Below are 22970 nucleotides of genomic sequence, written 5' to 3'. Positions count from 1 at the left end.
ACTCAAGCAAGAGAAAAAAGGAACGCATGTTGATGCAGTGGATAGTGCTCTTGTCTCACAGCATAAAGTTCAAATCCAACTTGGGGCCTTTCTGTGAGGAATTTGCATGTTCTCCCGGTGTCTGCTTGGGTTCTCTCCGGGTTCTCCACCTTCCTCCCAAAACCATGCAACGTTTGTGAATTGGTTACACTAAATTGTCCAAAGGTAAATGAGTCTGATTGTTTGTCTATGTGTGGCCCTGCGATGAACTGGCAGGTTGTCCAGGGTGTACCCCGTCTCTCACCCGTAGACAAACACCGAGCAACCCGGACTTTGTAAAAAGCATTCAAGAAAATGAACGAATGAATAAACCTATAAAAGAATGTTTCTAATTTCCACTGACAATCACTCTGATGAACACCTAAAATCATAAATCTCCACCCTCATACAATAATCTTGTAACATTAAAATAACAAATACTTGTAACATGCAACATATGGCATTATATTCTTTCATACCCATTGATTTCATGTTTATAAAATAACACAATATTTGTTTCAAGATCATTTTTCAGTTTCATTGTTCTTATTAATATATAATTTGTCTTACCTACCTGTGGTTCTGAAATCTCTTTTAGTCGGTGAAGTTATTTATTTATTCAACTTTTGTGGGTTTTGCACTCTTTAAAAAAAAATTACAACACAGTGTGGCGATTAACGTAACCAAGCCGAAAGTACTTTTAGTTTGAAAATATCTGACCGGAAAATGATGTTCTTTGTGAGTTCTTGACAGGAGTCCCGCCTCCTCTCCAACAACCAACCACCTACAACAAGTTTGACAGCTCAGCTTTAGCGCTCAGACTCGCAGCAGTGTGCTCCTCTTCTTCCTCTATATATTTATCCCTTCTTTTTTTGGTGCGTCTTGGGTCTCCTGCTGGCTATGAGTAATTTCATGTGTCCGTAGGTTCTGGTTAGTTGTCCCCTCTTGAACCTTTTTATTAGTATTAGGGTTTTTTTGTGTGTTTTTTTGTTTTGTTTTGTTTTTCTTTATTGATCGTTGCGAGGGTTCTGTCGTCGGCCAACATGTCGAGGAGCACAGAGGAGGTGTCCAAGCTAACTGAAAGTACTTACAAGGTGGGTACTGGTGATAATAGACAACAGGTGCGATGGCGGCATGGAAAAAAAAAAACCCCTCCGTACTCTGTGTGAGTACTAATTTAAGTGAGACATGAGAGTTGTTTTTTGACATGGAGGATGACATTGTGTACTTTTTCATCCATCTATCCTCCACTTTCCCACCTTTTAGTTGATTTCCTTCCCTGCCTTTTCATTTTTCTTGTCTATTTAACTCTTCACTGCTCCGTTATGGATATTTCAATACCAACGTAAAGGACACAGTTTATTTTGCCTGATCCATACCTCACCCCCCTCCAAATCTTGTGGAAATCATCTTAGAAGTTTTTGTGTAATTAAGAAAAGCGTATCATACAATGTAAGAGGAAGTAAAAAAAAAAAAAAAAGATCTGCCCCTTTAATCCTGATCTGCACCCCTGGATTTGCACAGTTGAATGGGGTTTGTTCTAGCACAAGAACCATCCTATGATGATGATGAATATATTTATTAGATAGAATGTTAGAATACAAGTACAGCCAACAGTAGCATGTATTACAGTACACGTACAGTCAAACATCCTGTCTAAGAGGAGCATTTCAAAAAAGCCCTTGCGGTCTTGTTTCCGTTGAAAGTCCTTAATACGTAAATCATCGACATTTATCAATACAAATAAAATAAAAATAAATTACTCCACAGATTACTCAAATCCAATCAGGAGCTGAGGCATAATCCTGCTGACAAACCAACAAACAAGCAAACATGGATGAAAACACTCTTAGCAGAGGTACAAATAATTTTTCAACTCCTACTACCATGCATGTTAGGGCACTTTACAAAATGTAATTATTTTGCCCAATGTTGACTGGATTGGGTGTTTGAGGTATAGGAATGGGTTGACATTCCTTCAACCACGTCACGGCAGGAAAAATACATCATTAGTCACTTCATCCAGGGTTTAGAGGTTAAAAAGATAAATCAAGCCAGTTATATTATACATAAATGAAAGTGACCAAAGCCCACAGAGAGAGCGAGCGATAGCAGACAACATACAAATGTGAAAGACATGAATTACAATTATTGCACACATATCAGGACCTGTTAAAGAGTCTTATGAGCCTGTCACAAGAGTTTCATAAGTGTTCAGTCCGGTCCACATGCTGCAGAAGTGAGTACCGTATGTCAAAAGACAGCAGAGGGGAAAGCACACAGCGAGTCTTCTTGTATAATCAATGTCTCACGGCCTCTGCAGGTTCTTGGTGTGACAGTGCAGGAAGAGAAGACTCCTGGTTTAATAATTTAGCTGACTGTGTGCATTGTGTAGTAAGACTACACGGCTTGCTCCTCAAGAGCAATCATCGTTGGCTTGCGGCTATAAGCATTAGTAGCCCAAGGATCACAGAATATTGCATGTTGCAAAAGAGCCACAGATAAGGTCGAGCTAATGATGTATTTGTTTTCCAAAGTGTTTCTCAATATGGATGATTTCATGTTTTCTGAAATATACAACTGTATTTTTGGTACCTTGTACATTCCATTTTTGTACATTACCCCTTGTGTTCTGTTATTTACTGCATTCTGGGCTTGGGTGTGAACTAATTCTAAGACCTTGTCCCCTCGTAGTCACCGCAAAAAATAACTTAGCAATGCCATAGGTGCAGGAAATAAATCTGATTTTGGATGGTAGATCTATTCTGACATTAATAAAAGAGTGGGCCTCACATTGTGTCTGCTTGTTCTCATTCTGTTGTCCATTTATTATCATGCACTCTTTACTTTTTGCATTCCTCAACATTTTCCATTTTGCTTGTACGACGTCCAGATGCTTAAAGGTCATTGTTCAGCTGTAATAACTATTCAACCAAGGTTAATATGACCATTTGTATGGAACGCTTCCTCGCCTTATTGGCATGTGTTGTCAGCCAGCTGGACAACACTCTGCCTGTTTCTTCAGCAGTAATTAAGGGAAAATAAATAAATTGTGCATACAAAATTTAACACAATTTGTTTAAATGCTAAGATCTGTGCAACGTTGCACTGCATAAAACTTAGATCTAAGTTTCCCTTTAAGAATGAACTAAATAATCAGTCCAATCATGTTGTTTCAAACTTGTCGCATTGGAAATTGAAAGAAATCATTTCTAATTTTGTTTTATGTCTTTATTCACCCAGAGTGTGATGGAACAGTTCAACCCAGGACTGCGGAATCTAGTCAACCTGGGCAAAAACTATGAGAAGTCAGTGGCTGGTGAGTATTCTACTGTAGGGATAAACATTCACATTAACTTACAAGTCTGTCAAAAAAAGTTTGTAAGTGACGTGATTTTTTTTTTCTATTTGCATTTTCTTAGTGACATTAAACAGGCCTGTATTTCTCTCATTCTATTCTGACAAATGTTGATAATCATTTTATCATTTTCCTAGCAATGACCATGGCATCAAAGTTGTATTTTGATGCAATGTCAAAAATTGGGGAGAGCGCTGCACTGTCGCCGGTTTCCAGAGAATTAGGTAAGTTTGATTTTTGACCTGTTCTCTGACGGAATTGGTATAAACTGGGTGAGATATGCAGACTTAAATTTAAATCATATGTAAACTATGAAAGCTAACACTGTAGTCACAGCATGGCTCTTCAGTAAACGCTATTGCTGCTCATCTTTTAGCAAATGTTCCTCATTAAATTAAACTTTGTCAGCAAGAATAAAAAAACAAATGGTTGCACTGCCATGTTATTGTTTAGTACCATTAAGCCAATGAAATGTGACAGTTATACACTGATCAATGCCGGCATGATGCCTGTGATAATGCACTAATGTCTGTTTTGTAAGATTAGAACTACACAAGGCCTGAAATAAGGACTGTTTGCTTCTCACTGGTTTCTAGACGCCTCCCTGGGCTACATTTCCCACTAGCTCTTTTGTGGTCCAAAGATGTCTGGCTTCCTAACTCGCTGTCACTTGTGGCACACTTGGATATACTGAATGTCTCTCCGCTCCCCTGATGATTACAACAAAACCACTAATTAAATTCAGCAGCATAATGGGAATTGTCTCGGGGGGGGTTACTGGTATCAAGTTATTTACGGATACATTTTAAAAAGGAGCGGTCAGCTGTGGCTGTTCCGATTGGATTCGTGTTGGCTAAAATGGATTGTAATGGTGAGTTACTTTTATTGTGCACCAAAGTATAACTATGAATCCAAGTCTGATCCATCTGTTCAACATGTTGGGAACAGTCGTTTCTTGCAGACTTTGGGTGTTTGACTGAGAATATTGACATCCAGGAAATCGGTTCTGCTGCAGGAGTTGCTTTTAATTTGGGCCGAGTCTATGTCTATGGTTTTTAGAAAGCTGGTAAGATGCCAGTCTTGTGCTCTCTGACTCATCGTCTAACATGGTTCAAGTCTCCAGGATGTGATCAGCATTTCTAAATAGCACCGCACTGACGTTCAAGACAACGTGGTTACAGCCGGGACGCCAAATCCATGTACAGGACGTCTGTAGAAAACTTCACCTCTGCACGTGTGTCAAGGGGCATAGCTTGTTAGTAGGCCCCCAGTATATTAATGAAGAGGGGGACAGCTTGGGGTCTGTGAGGGGTTATGTCCTGTTATATCACTATTGTAATGTTTGTGAGTGCTCGATTTTTCTTGCCACACTTTGACCTTCTTCTCTATCTTTGAGCGTCATCTACATTGTTGAGCTTTCCTCCCTCCTGGATTACCGGCTCATGTCCGAACCGCTTGGCGTAGTTAATCAATGATGGGAGTGCGTCTCATGAAAGTCATTTCAAAGATGTTTTAAAAAAAACAAAACGATATGGTTCCTGTAACGTTATTGGTTCTTGCTCTAGGCCAGTGTCTAGTAAACCGCATAGAGGAATGAATAAGCTTCCATAATATCAGTGGGCAGAAATGCAAAATAAATGAGCAGCCGCCTAATTTAAAACAGACGCTTTTCTACAACATGTTTTAATCTTCAAATTAAAGACAGAAAAATTCAACTTCTCACTGATGAAAACATAAGTCCAAAGGATGACAGAGACACTCCATTAGTAACTCATGGTATTTTGTTGTTAGGGATGTCATGATGTCCTGGTTAAGTCCTACTTCCTGTCCTGTGGATATGATATGCTCCAGCACCCACTGATCCCTGTAGGAACAAGAGAGAAAGACGCGCTGTGGTCTTATAACATATTAGTTCAGTCTAAATCATTATGGGGATTGTGTAGAGCAGGGAATGATTAACTGTTCTCTACAGTCACTCATCTAATCTAATGAGCCAAATGCATTTTAAAATGAGTCTGCGCTGCACAGGCCTATAGCCAGCCAGGATGTCTGACCGCTGGTGCATAAAACGCAGCATTAAGTGCGCTTGAACAATGAGTTAGCAGAGTTTCTTCCCTTTATAAAGAATGACAAAGTCTGTGCTTTTTCTGAACGTAGAGAAGCTGCCCAGTCTGAAACCTAATCTTTAGTGTCACATAGCCAACCAGAAACCGGATACTCTCAAAAAGGCATTCAAACACAGGTGAACCCCATCCTCCCCCCATTCTTCCTTTAGTTCTGTTTGCCTCTGTCATCTTCATCTTAACCAGATTTCAAACGTCAACAGTCAAGTCATTGAAGCTCTCAGGCAATTGACTTGTTTTGTTCTTTGGTCAGTCCGGGAACAAGTTTTAATGTCTGAAGGAGAGCGATGTGAAGTCATCCTGTTTAAAGTAAAGGCGAGTTTTACTGAAACTGGCTGGTGCATGTTGGTGCGGTTTACGCTATGCTCTTAACTTTTCCAGCTGATTAAAGCTAGGGCTTTAATGATGAATTATAGACCCACACACCAAAAGTACACAGCATTTGTTTGATATCCTGTCCTGCTGAAATGGCATCAGGCCCACTTAATATAATCCTGACATGATTGCATGGTGTGTCAGGTGGCCATCGTCGTCACCAGGATTATTTTTGCCCACAGTCAAATGCAGTGGAGGGACTGTGGACTGCTTTGCCTGCTACCAACCGAATGTTTAAGTCAGTTCAGAATAAGAAGCTCTTTTTATTTTTATTTTTTTTGTACAATACATTCTGTTTTTTTCCTTTTGAGATGAGGTTCTAGATATTTCATATGATGGCGTTACAATCAGACACAGAGTAGAGAGGGTCACGGATTTGTAAACTCAATTGGCAGCGCCATGCACTCTACAATTTGACTTTATCTCCGTCGCAATCAAATGGCCATTGTTCATAAAATACATTGGAAATAACGAGGCTCTGCATGCGGCATCTACATACGTATGTAGATGAGTATGACCTTCTTATGGCAGGATATGAAGAAAGACCAGTCGCGTTATTTATTTATGCATCAGGACATTACATGCTGGCGAGATTTACTCCTGAGAAGAGGCAAGTTAAGTGTGATGCAAGGGGGTGGTATCTTTCAAACAGCGCAAACCACCTGCAGTGGGAACAAGGCATGCTTCAACTCCGAGCACCCGACTGGAAAATATAATTAAGGAAGTAAAGCAGCTCCAGAAAGCAAAGCCTGTCCAGCCATGACTCCAGAATCATTTACATCCTGGGTAAACAGCACTGCAGGCAGCCGCTCTGAATTGTGTGGGTTTATCTCGGTTTGGTTTTGTTAGCTCATGGCGTTGAATTGCTTCTTGTGATATTCGCATCATGACACACTTTTGTCCTTTCACCTTGCTCAATCAAAGTTGCCTGGCAACATTTTGTATCGACCGTGACAACAACAAAACGCATGACGTTGAACTGCCGGAGAAAGGCAGTTGCTGCCAGCAATGGTTGTCGGTGTAAGAGTAACAATACGTGCTTGCGTTGATTTCATCATTCAACTATTGAGACATGGATGACTCACAACCTACAAGTACATCAGGAACTTGACTCCAAGCCGCACCTGTTGACACTTTTAAGGTCATCATTGTAAGATAAGGGGGCTTAAAGATCAGTGTTATCAGGCGTTGTATTTTGGGTGGGTTTTCTTCTATCCCATCATTCCTTGCACTGATGTCTTAGACTTCAAGTAGTAGACTGGGTTTTATTACACACAGTCCCCATTCTAGGACATATTTATGAGGATGATTTTCAAGTTGGTTGGTTGATTGATGTTACGTGAAAGGACCGGCCTTGATCCAAGACGAGGTGAACCAGTCGAGACGCAGAAAGACGAGTTAGGAATGGCTCCTCACATACTGGTGAATGTTTTTAATCAGTGATTCATCAGAAAACAACCCGTTGAACTTCCTTCAGACATTTCAGATGGAAGGTTTTTAGATGTGCGAACACTTTCAAGAAAAGTTATTTGTTTATTGCTTCTTTTTTTTCATTTATACCAGAGTAACATCTCAATTTTGACTTTATTTTTTTAATGTTCCTGGCACTCTAAACCTTTGACGTGTGAAAGGTCAACGAAAGAGCAGATAGCAAATTCAGGAGCGAGCAAAAGGGAGGACGCTCAGCAAAGGAATGCAAACACGACTGTCAAGGCACAAGCCAAGTTGTTCTGTTTTTTCATCTTTACAAAATGTTTCTGCTGAAGGTCAAGGTGGTCAAGGTGACTTTATTTGTACCCGAAGGTAGATTTGGTTTACAGCAGTTACACTCTGCTGCTGGTCGCAGCGTGCGCATGCGCCCGGGCAATGTGGGCGAAGTGTCTTGCCTAAGGACACAACGACAGTGTACACATGTGCCTGAGCCGGGGATCGAACCGCCAACCTGAAGTATAAATCTACACCAAATGCAAAACTCAACAGCCATTGGATGACTGAAATGTTGACTGATCTCAAAGCCAAAGCCCACCCTTGATGATGACCTTGCTCGTCCATGTGTTTGGAGAAAAATCTCTCCCCCCAAGTCACTATAATCAGCCATGCGTGGAACAGCTGTACTTGTTGGCTGCTGAAGAGTGTTTTCTTGTTCTTCCCGTGTCTGCGTATTATCTCATCTACAAGAAGATCAATCCATCCATTCTCATCCTCTTTTCCGGTCCCAGGAGTTGGTGGAGCCTATCGCAGCTTGCTATGGACGAGAGGCGGGGTACACCCCAAATGGATCACAAGCGCATCACGGGGGCCACGCAGAGACAGACAACCATTCACGCTCACACTACGGACAATTTAGAGTATAATCAATTCACCCAAATTGCGTGTTTTTGGAGGCGGGAGGAAACGCGGGCACGGGGAGAACATGCAAAGTCCGCACAGATAGGATTCCAACCCGGTGCCGTGCGTACTTGCTGCGAGGCGGCAGCGCTAACCACTATGCCACCGTGCCGTGATTTAATTGGTTTACTTTTTCTCGGGGCAGCTCCAGCCGCGGGTGAAGCAATCAGACCATTTCAAACTTGTTTTTTCCCCAGCAGGCACTGCACTAAGGAACCTAATTTGATTACCTTTGTGAACAACATGCAGAGACAGACTGGTTTGGGACTACCTGCCAGTTGAGCGCTTTTTGATTAGCCGAGCAGCAGGTGGTCCAGTTTTTCTGGTCCTGGCACATGTTTTCATTTTGCTTTCATCTCACTGGAAGCAATGCTTTGTAACATAAATTGAACCTGTTGCCATTGAATGGTTTTTTTAAAGTTGCGAAAGATGGACATAATTTGACCCTTTACATTTAATAAAGTGTTTATATGCTGTTGTCTTACTATACTACAGTATTGCACATGGAAAGAACAAGCAAGCACAACCAGACCGATCATTCAGCTGCTCTTTTTTCTTCTGACGTTAACATGTGCGTTTTCTTTTTGTCTCTCTTGTTCTCTTTGTGTGACAGGAGCGGTGCTGATGGAAATCTCAGAAGTGCATAGGAAAGTTCACGTCGAGTTGGAAGATCATGTGAGCTCTAGATTGTCTTTTTTCTTTTTTTAACCCATGCCCAGAAAGTGATTCCTGAAAATGCATGCTATACCTAATTATTCTGCAATTAGATTGTCTCCATTCTTCCCTGATCCTATTGCTCAGTATAATTCCAGACAAGCATAAGTAAACACCTCAATTCAAAAAGAAGGTAGACAGTAGTGGTTAAAACAATCAGCCAGTTAACTTTCTCTCTCCCCCCTCCTGCCATTGATAAAAAATGTCTCTCTCTCGCTCACCTAGTTCCACTACAACAGCAACATGACTACGTAAAATACAAAGCGATTGTGTGGGAAGAGAAACAACCGGTTTGGGATGTAGGTGCACCTGCCGGATCATATCCATGTTGAGAACAGAAGGCAGGTCTTGACGTGCCCTGGGAAAATACCATTCAATTTAGGATTGCACAATTGTAAGGCAACAGATAATGGTTGTTTTTATCATTATTAGTTTACATGTTTGTATTATTATTATTGCTTCATTATATATTTCGTTTGACACACACCACACGATATAAATGATTCAAAATGAAACTCCAGAGTGGATTCTTTTGTGGTAATAATCGAGAAGTCTCGCATGTTGTGTGAGCGCTGCAAGCGCTTCACTTAAAACAATTAAAAAGTGATTCTTGGCTCAGGAATAACCTCAACAATACAACGCAATATTTGGTGATATTTGTGATGCTAATCGAGCCCTCTCCCAGAGCTATTAGATTAGATTAGCTATTAGAGCTGTGAATATTACCCGCATGAGTTTTCCCTTAAATTGAGCTTGCTGCTTGGGAACATAATTAACAACAGTGTTTGAAAACATTCATTTTGATCTTTGAGGGCTGAAAGTATCAGAGTGGTCTTCTGAGAATTTGTTGCTCACAGCATCAGCAAGTGGGTTGATTTTTTTTAATGGCCTTCAGCATGATGAATCACAGCTTCATTTCAGGTCAGCGAAAAATGAAAGAGGAAAGCCTTCAATTAAGACGCGTTTAGTGCAGGATCCTCCATGTGTGATTAGTAGCGGGGACTTTAGAATCAACAGGCGAGCACATTTAGGCGCCTTTACTGCTGCTGCTCAACAAAGCTGTGGTGATGGCAACATTTGGACACGCTGATAATAATAATGAGAGGCAGCTGGATGGAAGGCAGTAAAGTCTGTGGGCATTCCTACGCTTTGTCTCTGACTCATTCATAAGCGTAACCTCGGACTCGGCTCTCACCCCCCGCATGTCATGCACAGATAACTCTAAATGTTTGTTTTCCATTCCTCTCTTTTAGACTTAGAGTATTTCCCTGTTTGCCAGAGACATCAAAACTGACAAACATTCACTTCGCCTCCTCTCGTCCAGTTTCTAATCATTTGTTTTCGCTTCCTCCCACTTCTCTCTGGTCCTTCCTTCTCCTTTTGAAGTTGAAGAAATTCCACAGGGAGATAATAGCTGAGCTGGAAAGAAAGACTGACATGGATGTCAAATACATGACAGTGAGTAGCTCCTCCCCACACGTGTGCACACACTCATTCTGATGTTATCATCCGTCCCTCTAGAGTACACTGCAACATATCATGAAAGTAGCAAGCTGTGCTTTCAAGCTGTTATAATTGTAGCAGATCTGAGGTGTTGCTTCCAGTCTAGTAGATAAACACACAATGTCTTTGGCATATAGTCCCACTTTGCCAACTGTTACTCGCTGGGAACTTCAAATTCACTACACAAATACTGATCTGTTGAAACAATCCCACACTCCAACAACAAAAAAATACAACTAATATAACTTGAATGGGGAATCTTCAGTCTCTGCAGATGCCCCAACATGCTCAGGTGGGACATAAAGTGATGTTAAGCGTCTGAGCAGACATTTCAGATCAACACACTTTGAAACTAGAAAAGCACTCAGAGAGGGCAGACCTCCGCCAAGCAGCTCGTTCCCCTCCTAATTAGATTTACACCGTCCACATGGTGATCTGGATCATCATCAAAAGGTTCTAAATTGTTTTTGGTATCTTTATACACCAACTATGAATAGTAAAAGTGAATCGGAGTTTATGTGTATTTGTAACAGATTTTTGAATCCGCAACTATTTTTTACTGACTCCATTCTGGATCCGATCCGGATGAAATTCGGTGGTGACATCGAGGCCCCCACCCTGTGTCAAATTCCATAAACATCGGTCAATAATCAACCGAGAGTACCTAATCAACAAATTTTGAAGCTCCCTTGACTGCAATGCTACCGAACATTTCACACTGATCCATAATCCAGGATCTTTTGTGGATCATCACCAAAATGTAATAATCTGTTCCTGGTAACATTCCACACATTTACAACTTCGTGGGAGCTATTCCTGAAACCTAACACAGAAGAAAAACAACAATTTAAAGTGGAAACAAGTTTTAGTTTTCATGCTTTGAGCTCTTAAATGTGTCACAGATGCAAATATGGACTGGAAATAAAACCTTATAAAGAATCCGGAACTACGTTAATAATTTGATTATTTTCCAATGAAATACTATGTAAACACTTTATCAAATAAGTATATTGCTGAAACAAAAAATAATTGTTGATGCCACTAAATGTCCTCTGCTCTAGGCCACGTTTAAGAGGTACCAGGTGGAGCACAAAATGAAGCAGGACTCTCTGGAGAGATCCCAATCAGACCTGAAAAAGCTGAGGAGGAAGAGCCAAGGAAAGAATGCCAACAAGTATGAGAACAGGGAGAGTGAGGTGAGATGGAAATGCACACCTTTACCTGTCACACATGCACCGTGTTCCTATGTGCACAGACTCACATTAATTCACAAACATTGTCACCTGAGTAGCATCAGAGGCTGTGTGAAAGTAGTCAGGGACAACATGTGGCATGTCTGCTCTGTTTGATGGTGACTGTTTTATACCTGCATGCTCACCGACATAGTTTCTTCACAGCTATGTCAATAATCAGATCATGAACAAATATCTGGACAACCACAGAAATACATTCTCATTTATAGTTTTATTATTTCATTGTCATTTTAAACTTTAGTAAACTTAACATCATTTCATACATTTCTACAGTTTTTCCTTTTCTCCTTTACTATCCTCTTCTCTTTCTTTCATTTGTTTCCTCATTCTAACCCCTTACACCTTTTCTCTTCCCTCTCTCCTTCCTCTGCTTCACACTTAGCTATGACTCAGTGTGTTTGCTTGCTGTTGTGACCTTTGACCTAAGGCCAGGTATCTGATTCACCTGGCAGACACAGAAACGGACCAGCAGTCAGGCAGTCATGAAGGAGTTCGCAGCAGATGATTCACCAGACAGCGAGGATCCTTCACAGCAACAAATGAAGCGTAACAGAGCAAAGACGGGATTCTTTTTTTAAAGGAAGAGCTCTGATTGATTGAAATACTTGACAACAAAATGTTTGCACAAGCTTCGATCTTCGTAAACAGGATAAGCAAAGACTGAGATACAGCAGGGGGAAGTGTGATTTTTCCTTTAAGGAAGGGTTGAGTTTGTCTGTGGAGGTCTGGTGTGAAGTGTAAAATGCAATGCAGATTCAGGACTACAGCTAATTGTACACACAGATACAGAGATATGCATCATTTTAGTCAGATTTGTAATGGATGGATTAGAGGCTCTTTAATATGTGTTTGCATTGGAATACTCGAGCCACCGATTGTTCCACCTGTCAAAGAAAAAAACAGGAACGTAGAAGGTGCAGACAACCATTACACATGGCTATGACTATTTATAGCATCCACACAACTACTTTATCATGCCTACCTGTGTATCCGTTGTGATTATTATTAAATGTCAGGAAGATAAAGCAGTTTACAGCACTTGTAAAGGATAAAATGTAATGATCATTAACAGGAGAGAGCAGTTCAAATGTCGATAACGAGAATAGTAAAATCGATTGCTTGTAGATAATAGTAAGATCCTAAATGTGCCGCGCACATTTTACAGAATGTAATGTAAACAGGAAAAATGAATAGATACCTAACTCGCCTCGTATTTAATCTCCACTCACTGTATATCAGCTGAAGTTGTGGAGCTGACATGCTCTTGTAATGAACACCGACTTGGGTGTGGGAAAGTGATGGGATGTATCTAACCGCAGTGAAACGAGCTGTTTCCGTATTTATGGTTCTACAGCAGCAAACGCAGCGTAAAGCATGTGCTGCTGCGTCTAAATTAGCCTCTCGTGTGTATTCATGCTTGTGCAGGCATTGCCAATCCGTGGGCACTGGCTAAGAATCAGACAGCGCCGTCTATAAACTATGCACATTGATTAGGAATACATCGATGCAGATTTACAAATGAATGCTATTCAAAGCAGGGGTGAACTCCATCTTTTTTTTTGCCCCTCGACAAATCCTGCTGGAGGGGCATTTTCATCCCTTCCGCCGTCTGTCTATCTGGTACTACTATTTCTTGGTCAAAGGTCATGATGGGTCACGTTAACCCTCTACTAGTTGAACCACTGCAGGGACAGGCATCACATTCACACAGGTCATCCACATCGGGCATCTTCACAAACCTCTTTTTCAATGGTCACAATGGATGCATTCATATTGGGTCTCTTTTTGACATGTTTTTTAAAAGTCAAAGATCAAAATGGGTGATGTTTCTGATCTATCTTTTCCAGGTCTTGTCCACCTGTTGGTGAATGAAGTACAATCTAGGGCTTGTAGCAGTAGGGTCTTCATCTGGGCAGTAACGAGAAGAGAAGGGTTCATTTGAGGACTTCCTGGCATTACAGACGAGAGATGCGTGAGGGCAGGCAGGCTGGCAGTGCTATTTGAATAAGGATGACATCAGCTTTGCTGTGGGTTGCTTAGCTAAATGCACAAAAAAGGTTTACACAGTCTGTTGGTTTATGCTGGTCACTGTTAGACCTGAACTGAAAAATAAAGAGTGTCTATGCATATTTAAATATAGACATCAAAGATACGGCTACCTTGATGGATGAACTTCCCAGGTTCTCTGACATCAATACTGCACTTATTCAGGACAATTGCAATCCTGTCTGAATTCCTGTTTCCTCTTGATGCACCCAAAGGATCAGTTACATGAATATTTTGGTTCAGTAATGAAAATGGAAATTACAGAATTCACGAACCTGTATTTTTACATCCTCATGTGTCGCACCATGTTGTTGAACAGAGAGGGTTTGTGCGTTGTTTTTTACATGGTTGGATTGTTCTCTATCAAATAGTGTCTGTGGGGGGGGGGGGGGGTTATCTATACACAAATAGAATGGAAATATGAATCCACATAAGTATATGCAGGTAATATTAACACAACTCTAGGGTTCTGGTAATAATCCTGCACCGACACTGAATTAATAATTCATGAACAACTTGATATCATCTATTTACCATAGTAACTCTGTTTGAACCTTCTTTTGTTGCATAAAAATAAAGTAAAACAAGCAAAGATGATGAAAACAATCAAAGCTGAGGATCAAATCCGTCTTCAGACAGATCCGTTTGAAATCATTCCAGTAGCTTCTCTAGCGCCCGGCTGTCCGTGTAGATAAGAGAACTCCTCTGTGGCCGCTCTGCCTCATCCCTCCGCCTCCTGTTGCTCTGTCTTTTCACTGAATACACAACACAACACAACACAACCAAACCTTCCAATGCAGTAAACTCTAGTCTAATGACACCTTTCCTCTGCACTAGAGAGATTAGGATAATCAGGTAAGGGCGCCGCTCCTTTGGGTTTGTTTGCTCTCACTGGGTTTGTGTATAGCTTTGCAGTGAAAGGACGATGCTGGAAACCATGTGGCCGGTAAGATAAGACCTAATGATCCATTTGAGAAGGTGGTTTATAAAACTATGACTGAAAAGAAATCAATCGATTCACATATCTTTACATTTCTATGATATCGCTTGTGTTGTTTGTGTGTCGTCAGTGTCTGGAAACATTGACGAGCCGTCAGATGGACATGCAGTTGTTTATCGCTGACGGTTGTAAGGAGGCTTTGTTGGAAGAAAGGAGGCGTTTCTGTTTCCTGGTGGACAAACACTGCATGTTTTCCTACCAGACCGCTTCCTTCCATGAGAAGGTACGAAGCAAACATTCAGCAATTTCAGTTCTATTCAAAAACCAGTCGAAGCCGTTCAAGCCAGAGCCGCTGTCGCAGGACTCCCGAAGCATTGTGGGGAAAGTCTTTGTTTCTGCTCTTTACTCGTGTTTTCCTTTTATATCTCTTTGTTTCCAAACCCGCTGGACAGGCCAGAGACATTCTGACGGCAAAGATCACCAGCTGGCAGGACCAGTGCAACGATGCCACCGACATGCCCGACACTGTGTTGTCTATGATCGAGGACCTGCGCATCCCCATCCCAATCACACCTCTGCCCTCGCCCTCCCCGTCACGGCACAGTGTGGTACGTGTGGAAGGACAAAGAGCTCTCCCCTTATAGGTTTGCATACAGGTGGTCCTCGCTCAACGACGGCGTTCTGTTCCAAAGACCCCGTCGCTAAACGAAACCCCCGTTGATTGACAACTTTTCCCCCCGCAATGCGCTGGCGACGCTTAAGGTTTATATCCCGCCTCTCGCCCATAGAAATGCTGGGATAGGCTCCAGCAATGCATGTGACCCGGAAGGCGGGTAAAGAGGACATGAAAATAAATGGATTAATGAAAAAATATATATATATTTGCATATGTATAGGCCATTTATACTGTACGTACGTACACACTCATAACTCCGATGCCAGTGCATTCCGCTCATCCTAACAGCAATTCCTTGTTGCTAAACATATACTTTTAAATTCCGGAAAGCCCGTCGTAACGTTAAATGAGCATGTTGGAAAGTGAGGACCATCTGCATTGATGCCAAGAAAGACAGATGTTCCGTGTAGTTTATACTATTTAAGCCTTTTGTGGCTTAATATTCACATTAATGTGTCCCCTTTATGTTTATTGTCGTACATTGGTCTGTCTTTAAAAGCCTTTTAAGTACAGGATTAAAAGAACAGTAGGTCAGGACGAATGAAAAAAAACAACAACAACTGTACATCTCCATTGTAATTTCCTCCATCCCGCTGTGCTCGGTTTCTCTTGACAGGGTGACTATTAATATCAACGCTGGGGCATTGTGTTGCTGATTCAGTTTAATATCCTGTGTGCACCAGAGCAAATAGGAACAACTATAAAACTGCCATCATGCTAACAACCGTGTTCTTGTGGCAGAACATGTCTGCTCCCCCAGCCCCCCCGCTGAAGGCTCAGACCAGTCCTCTAGCTAACATGTTCACCCAGGAGAACTACATTTCCAGTGTAACCACCACAACCAACAGAAACCCCGGTAGGGAGCTGCCGCCGCCTGTGCTGTTAAAATATTTTCATTTTATATTTATTTTTAACTCTTGGGGTGGATTGCTCTGCAGTTTGGTTCAAGCATACTTTGCAAAATTGAAAATTTCAGCATGCCACAATGATCATATGACCATCATGACCCGGCCTCTAGTCTGGCTGCAGATTCTCAGTGCTTGTTACTGTCGTAGAGTTTGACTCTTCATCCTTGCCTCCAACCCGGCACCACCCAGACCACAGCGAGGACAACGGCCTTCCCAGGTCCGTGTCTGTCGCCACTGGCCTCAATAGTATAGTGAAGAAGCCACGCGTCCGCACCATCTTCCCCCACGCCACCGGCAATAACAGCACGCTGCTCAGCTTTGACGAGGGAGACTTCATCGTTCTGCTCATCCCCGATGAGAGAGACGGGTGGATGTACGGCGAACTGGAGAAGAATGGAAAGTAAGTCGAATCACAGAAATGTGACTAGAATTATGTGAAAAGGAATGCGTACAGGCCGCATGATGTATACGTAGGATACAATGTGTAGAGAGCTGAAGTGTGAATTTAATACAAACCACTCCCCTCATGATGTCCTTAGTATCAGTTCTTTGAAACATGCTGTCATCTTCCATTGTCACCGCTGAGCAGATGGTTGCTTGTTTGATTGTTATGCTGACCATGTAAACACATCCACGCAGCTCCAACCCATCTGGAACGCTCACCGATGTGTGTGTGTGTGTGTGTGTGTGTGTGTGTGTGTGTGTGTGTGTGTGTGTGTGTGAGAGAGAGAGAGAGAGAGAGAGAGACGGGCACCAACAGAGGTCGGGTCTCTCATGTCTGATTTTAAACAGGCATTGAATTTCTGTCATTCATCAGTTTTATCTTTGCCGCTGTCGAGGGAAATTACCAGGAAAATTCATTATTAAAAGTCGATCAATGTCAGGAATGCCTGAATTGCCTCCCAAAGTAAGGCTTTAAAAGCAAAATGAAGTAAAGTAAAATGTTGGTCTTGCTGCCACAGGGCTGCATGTTGGACAAACTTGTTACTTCAAAAGTAGTTTTCAGCATCTGAAAAGATGGACTTGGCCTCCTGTGGGAGTTCTGGCTTTGACGCATCGGACCTCTTTCTGGGTTTCTCCCTTTGTCTTACATCAGCTCTGATAATGTATCCCAGCAACACGCCTGTCGATACAGGACCGATTCAGATACCCACACACACACTATTATTGGATTGTGAAATGAATGTCAATAAGACTGAGATGCATTTAAGTCACTGTGAGAGCAAACATCCATCTGTATTAAACACCACAGACGCTGTGCTTTCATGTTGCCATGCATACGATGCTCATGGTCACTTTCTGTACTTTCCTATTTCCACCCCCCCCAAAAAAAGCTTGGTAGGGCTTTGCTTTTTTGAACATGGTCTGTTCTGGCGAATAATCCTTGTACAAGGATTTATTAAAGTTAAATTGCTATAAATCTGTTCTGTGGTCAGCAGTATCATTTTGACATGAGCACCAGCTGTCAGTGGAAAACCTGTCCTCAACAACTACAAGCTATTCTAAATGTATTTGAGGTGTTTGTTCCAGAAGGAGCCGTCGGTATATGGAGGAAACACCTATTCTCCAAATGAGCAAATATTGGTTCATGTCGACGGGAGATGTTGACTGTGTTATCGTGGCATTGTTCATAATCTCAGACACGGATGCCATTTTCATAGCTGCCGATTATTTCCTTCTTCAATTCTCACTACTTTCCTCTTTTCCTTTCCAGTAGTATCACTGCTGCCTTTCTTTGGATCCATGACCTAAGAGCTAAAGAGAACAAAGCTATAGCAGGTCGACTCAAACGGAACCTACACGGTTCTGAACCTAGACTCCGCCTCCGTTCGCGTGTCTTCGGCTTCGCCTCGGCTCCACTCATGTGTTCAAATTCTGAAAATCTGTTCGACTTCCGAGGCATTTTAAACTCAATTATTTAGTTTTGAAAACCTAGTTGTTTGAGAACCGAGTCGTTCGAGAACCGAGCCGTTCGAGAACCGAGGTTCCACTGTATAGGAAAAGGGTGATTATTAAATGGTACCCTTTGCGAATCTTAAAATATACAATCGAATATATCATCCATGTAGGTGACAAGAAGACTCTTTTAATATCTCTGATATCTCACCAATAGTAATCGTGTCTCCTCCGGTTCAGAGAGGGAGGACGCCCTGGAGTTCAGACCAGAGCAGCCGAGCTCTGAGCTCATCCTTTAGAGAAGCTTTCAGACTCTGGGCCGACACACACAGTCAGACACACAGATATAATCATTTCTCTTTGTCCACGTGCTGCAGGAGGGGCTGGTTCCCATCATCGTACTGCCGTGCACTCTCTGAGCCGCTCGTGAATAATAATAGGTAAGAGGACTCCGTGATACACCCAGACCCCACACACACACACACATACACACACACACAGGTTTCATGTTCCAGCCGGCTGTATTGTTGGCAGCGTTTCCTCTAGTTACTCCTGTCAGAGTGATAACCTTTCTAGTCCAAAGGGGATTCTGCCATTCCTCAACCTTTGATTCCTTTTGTGCAGGATTCTTCTTTCAGTCTTTTCGGTCAGCCGTATGAAACCTCCTTTTTAAATATTTTCATAGACCCTGGACATGGACAGACATTCAAGAATTGTTGCGCTCATGCAAATATTAAATCTGTGCAGGTTAAACAATTTTGAAATTAGACTGTTCGTACGAAATATCAGGAAACAGGACGTTGTGTACCGATGCTGGTTTTACTTCTGATGACAAAGTGAGAAGGGAAGGGTCGGAGAGTTTACACACAGCCTCCTCTTCAAAGCGAATAATCCCCGTTGGATTAATTTATTTGATCTTAATGTAGTACACCTCCCACAGAGCGGCTGCTAGCCAGCTGCTCCCAGTCAGAGGAACAGAATGTTTAAACTATCAACGGCGACGGGGCATCTTAGTTCTGTTCTCATGACAATCCTTCATGAACCACATGCAGGCTTTTTCTATTCCCTTAAAGTCAACATAATCCACGTTAGCCTAACAACATTAAGATTACTTAATCTACTCCTGTGAGTGATCCGACACTAATTCCTTCGCCCGTCTGCAGCGTGTCCATTGCTCCGTACCGCAGCAGAAGTGTGGTCAACCTCCACCATCAGGACTCTGAGACGGACGAGGCGACTATGGTGCTCCCCCCGGCAGACTATCGCGATGTCCCTCAGCACAATGCCATGAAGAACAACAGAACCAACAGCGTCCCCACAAACAACAACTACCAGCACTCCCCCACGCCCTCCTTCTCCTCATCGGATCACGGCACGGTGAGTCAGCTGTTGGGTTATAGTTCTGAGCGACCGTCCGGTCCTCTGCCAGACCTTTCTGCTTCATGTTGACAGCCCTGGTAATGTAAGGCTGTGTCCACCTGATACCTGCTGCGCCTCTACTGGACCCTGGGCCTTATCTTGACTCCAGATTAGAGTGTATGTGTGTGTGTGTGTGTGGCTAATTTTCTTTCATATTTGGAATGCAAACCTGTTTAAATTTGCCGTAGTTTTAGATTGTGCCAACTGCAAAAGGCCCTTTGAGAAGGTGCTTGTGTAAAGACTAGACGTCTGTTTTTGTTGTCGTCCCAGTGCGGGGCATTCGCTGCCTCTCGCCCCGGGCTCTTTCTTTACAGGCCCAAATGACCCTTAACAGGATAAGTGAGTGGGGAACCTTTAATGGTGGGTTTCTGTGCAGTAAACACCAGAAAGTCTTGCTTTTTAGAGGAAATATAAAGGTTAAAGGTGTGTTTGAAAGGCTACTGTCAGCTCTTAAAAAGCGAAAGGACTTGTTTGTAGGAGAAGAGAGACGGGGCCCAGCTGTTACAATAATCCCTCGTGTGCTGATAATGAGTCTCCAGGAGTCTTTTCTCCACTATGAGGCTGAAACACTGGGATGGAGACGAGAACAGTCTGTCCTGGATGAAGAGAAGTGCAGCCTCACCTCTTGTAATGATGGATGAAGCGGTCTTTCAGTAGTAGGCAGGCTCTTCATCCTCGCAGGTCTCAACACCATTTTTGTTTTTCTATCGTTATCAGTTGTGCTGCCTCCCTACTAATGTTCTCCCCTTTTGCATTTCATGCAAAGCATCGGCCTAATTTGCAGCTTTCCTTTGCAGAAACCTTTGCCCTTTTGTCATGCTGGATGAATGTAACTGTGGTATGATCTATACCCCTCCTCGATCTGCGCAAACACACACACATTAGAGTGTATGTGTGTGTGGCTGTTGGATTTATTGGATCCATGTGTGCCGTCACACACTGTCGGCTTTGATCCAGTTGCATTTATCTTTAATTACTCACATTTTTTCATCTCTGTTGCTCTTTCCTCATTCTTTTAGTTTCCTGCATGGGTTACACCCCCCCCCCCCCCCCCTCTCTCTCTCCAAAAAGGGGAGGAAAAGGAAAAGGGCCTTTATCCGGAATTATTCTTGCTGTGTTGTTCTTTTAATCCAAACGTTTGCAGGAGGGGCGTGGATGTAAAAATCAAGTGCAGATAGAAACAGTGCTCAACCCTTCGGTCACTCTGTGCACTTCTGACCTCTAGTGGAATCTGCATAGTACTGCATGTTGATGAAAGAACACCCACTGGCTGCAGGGAAGATCAATATAAAAAAAAAACAGCAGCTGTTTCTGACGTCACTATGAGTCAGTCACGCTTCAGTACCATTTTGTGTCGACCACGACTTGTTTCTGTGCCAAAAGGTGTATAATGTTTGTCCTTGTCTATTTGTGCAGCTTTAGTCACTTTTGTTTTGCCTGTTAACTGGAAGTGCGTATGTTTGATTGAAATGTTTTGCAGTAATGAGGGTCATGTTTTAGTTTCTCAGTCTGGTGGAGGGTCCGTTGTAAGGACTACATTCTTTACCTGTCAGGCTTAAATCAATGTGAATCCACTTGGCGCCCATTTATTGTGTCGTATCTGTAACTGTTCTTGAACAGAATCCTCCTTCGTCCTTGTTGCCCATGTCACGCGTACCTGAGGAAACTTTATGCACACCTGATTGCTGAACAGACTTGAATTTCCAGATGATTCAGATTCCACACGCCGTTTCCCACATCTTCTATCACACATTCATTAGTCAGGGTGTGCAACGTAAAGCAGGTGTGTGTGTGCGTGTGAGTTTTAAGAACACAGGCCTACAGAACGTACTGTATTCCGTTACAGAAATAACCACCATCACTGTCCGGAGGATGACCAGTGAGCTCCTCCTCCACCCTTTGGAGGAGTTGGCTCTCCATGGTTACAGGCAATGCTCCCTCTAATTGTTCATGTGTCTGAGCAAACACACAATCTCCCTGAGCAGTCCCTTGGACAACACCATAATAATACATTTTATTTCAAAAGCACTTTACATTTGAAAGTAAAGGCTCAAGTATATTTTCATTTCCCTGAAACAGAGATACTACAGAGGTTTTCTGTATTCACTCAGTGAGCCGCACTAAATGGAATGAGAACAGTTTAATTGATCTTTTCCGTCCTCGGGGCCACAGTCGCTTGTCATTCCTGAACATCAGATGGATATAAAGCTGTGGGGATGATGGCGGTATCTTTACCTCCGGCGTGTCTCCCTCCATCCAGCAGGCTACCGTATTTTCCGCACTATAAGGCGCATGGAATAGAAACTACCGTAGTGGCTGTGGTTGCGTTATGCATCCACTAAGTAATAACGAATGTCTTCTTCACCCTACAGTCGGCCCAACCGAACGGCATCTCCAGAGCTACGCCTGCTTACCTCGCGTAAGTCACCCAGGATCATGAACGATACATTCTAACCTTTCATTCAGCGGTCGTCACTCATTTCTGGCCGTTTTTGCCCACAGGGGAGGGAACCCATTTGCCACAGTCCGACTGCGTCCAACTGTCACCAATGACCGCTCTGCACCGGCCATCTAATTCGTCCACATTTCCAAAAAACCTTTTTCAACCCCTTCTGTGTCACGTGTCCCAGGATAGGCAGACGTTTCTACTAATCTGGATCCTTTACTGCCGCAAACTCTATGGATCTATTTAGGAGCTCGTTTATTTTACAGCACAGATATTTAAGACTTATATATTTTTATTATTTTTTTGGTCCCTTTGCTTTTAGCAGTGGTATTTAAAAAGAACGAGAAACAAATGTTTTGTATGTATTTATGCCGTTGATGTTGCTCGATAAGTGGAAAAGCTTTTCTGTTGCCATAGAACAGTGGAGGAATGTTGAGCTTCATCCAAAAAGGCACAGAGCGATCTTCACCCACAAGTCCACTCGTCTGTGGGACGGACGCTATATTGTTCCCTTTTACATTTTATTTTTCTTTAGATTGAGACCATCACTGACAGGACTGTTGCCTTAACGACCCAAACATGTCCACTGTAGTTTTAGTCTTCAAATCGTGACCGGGTTTTGACAGTCCTCATCCGTTATCATTACGTGCTGGTCTTCAGCCCACATCCTTAATGAACTCTGCTTTGTGAAAAATAAAGACATTTCTTCAACCTGTGCTTTATTCTGTGACTATCACATGATAAGTAACAGTTTTCTACGCCGGTGTATTTACAGGGAGTTATGTTTATGAATTTGCAAAAAAAAAGTCAACTAAAACAAGTTGCATTTATCTTTAATTACAGTAACTCGTATATAAAAAGTAAGAACCTCAATCACGAGTGCGTGCCTTTCGTGTTCACCAAAGCA

General features: G+C 42.4%; 1 protein-coding gene across 2 annotated transcripts; it reads left to right on the top strand.

Moving 5' to 3' along the window:
* The first annotated feature begins 879 nt into the window (after positions 1-879).
* Positions 880-22258, top strand: LOC137905261 (BAR/IMD domain-containing adapter protein 2-like 1). 2 transcript variants are annotated; one of them, XM_068749475.1, is made up of 14 exons: positions 880-1112; positions 3262-3337; positions 3514-3600; positions 8876-8937; positions 10363-10434; positions 11541-11675; positions 14849-15001; positions 15171-15326; positions 16136-16250; positions 16492-16702; positions 18576-18638; positions 19362-19575; positions 21990-22036; positions 22120-22258. In XM_068749475.1, exons 1-14 carry the CDS (start codon positions 1062-1064, stop codon positions 22190-22192), a joined length of 1515 nt encoding a protein of 504 aa, XP_068605576.1. In that variant the 5' UTR covers positions 880-1061; the 3' UTR covers positions 22193-22258. The 2 variants fall into 2 exon arrangements, with proteins under 2 accessions (XP_068605576.1, XP_068605575.1); XM_068749474.1 differs by having other exon boundaries at positions 16450-16702.
* Positions 22259-22970: the final 712 nt, after the last annotated feature.

The sequence above is a fragment of the Brachionichthys hirsutus genome, chromosome 16, assembly GCF_040956055.1.
Source record: "Brachionichthys hirsutus isolate HB-005 chromosome 16, CSIRO-AGI_Bhir_v1, whole genome shotgun sequence".
In the NCBI taxonomy this organism is placed as follows: Eukaryota; Metazoa; Chordata; class Actinopteri; order Lophiiformes; family Brachionichthyidae; genus Brachionichthys; species Brachionichthys hirsutus.
Note: the sequence above shows the minus strand (reverse complement) of the source record. Positions and strands in the feature narration are given on the sequence as shown.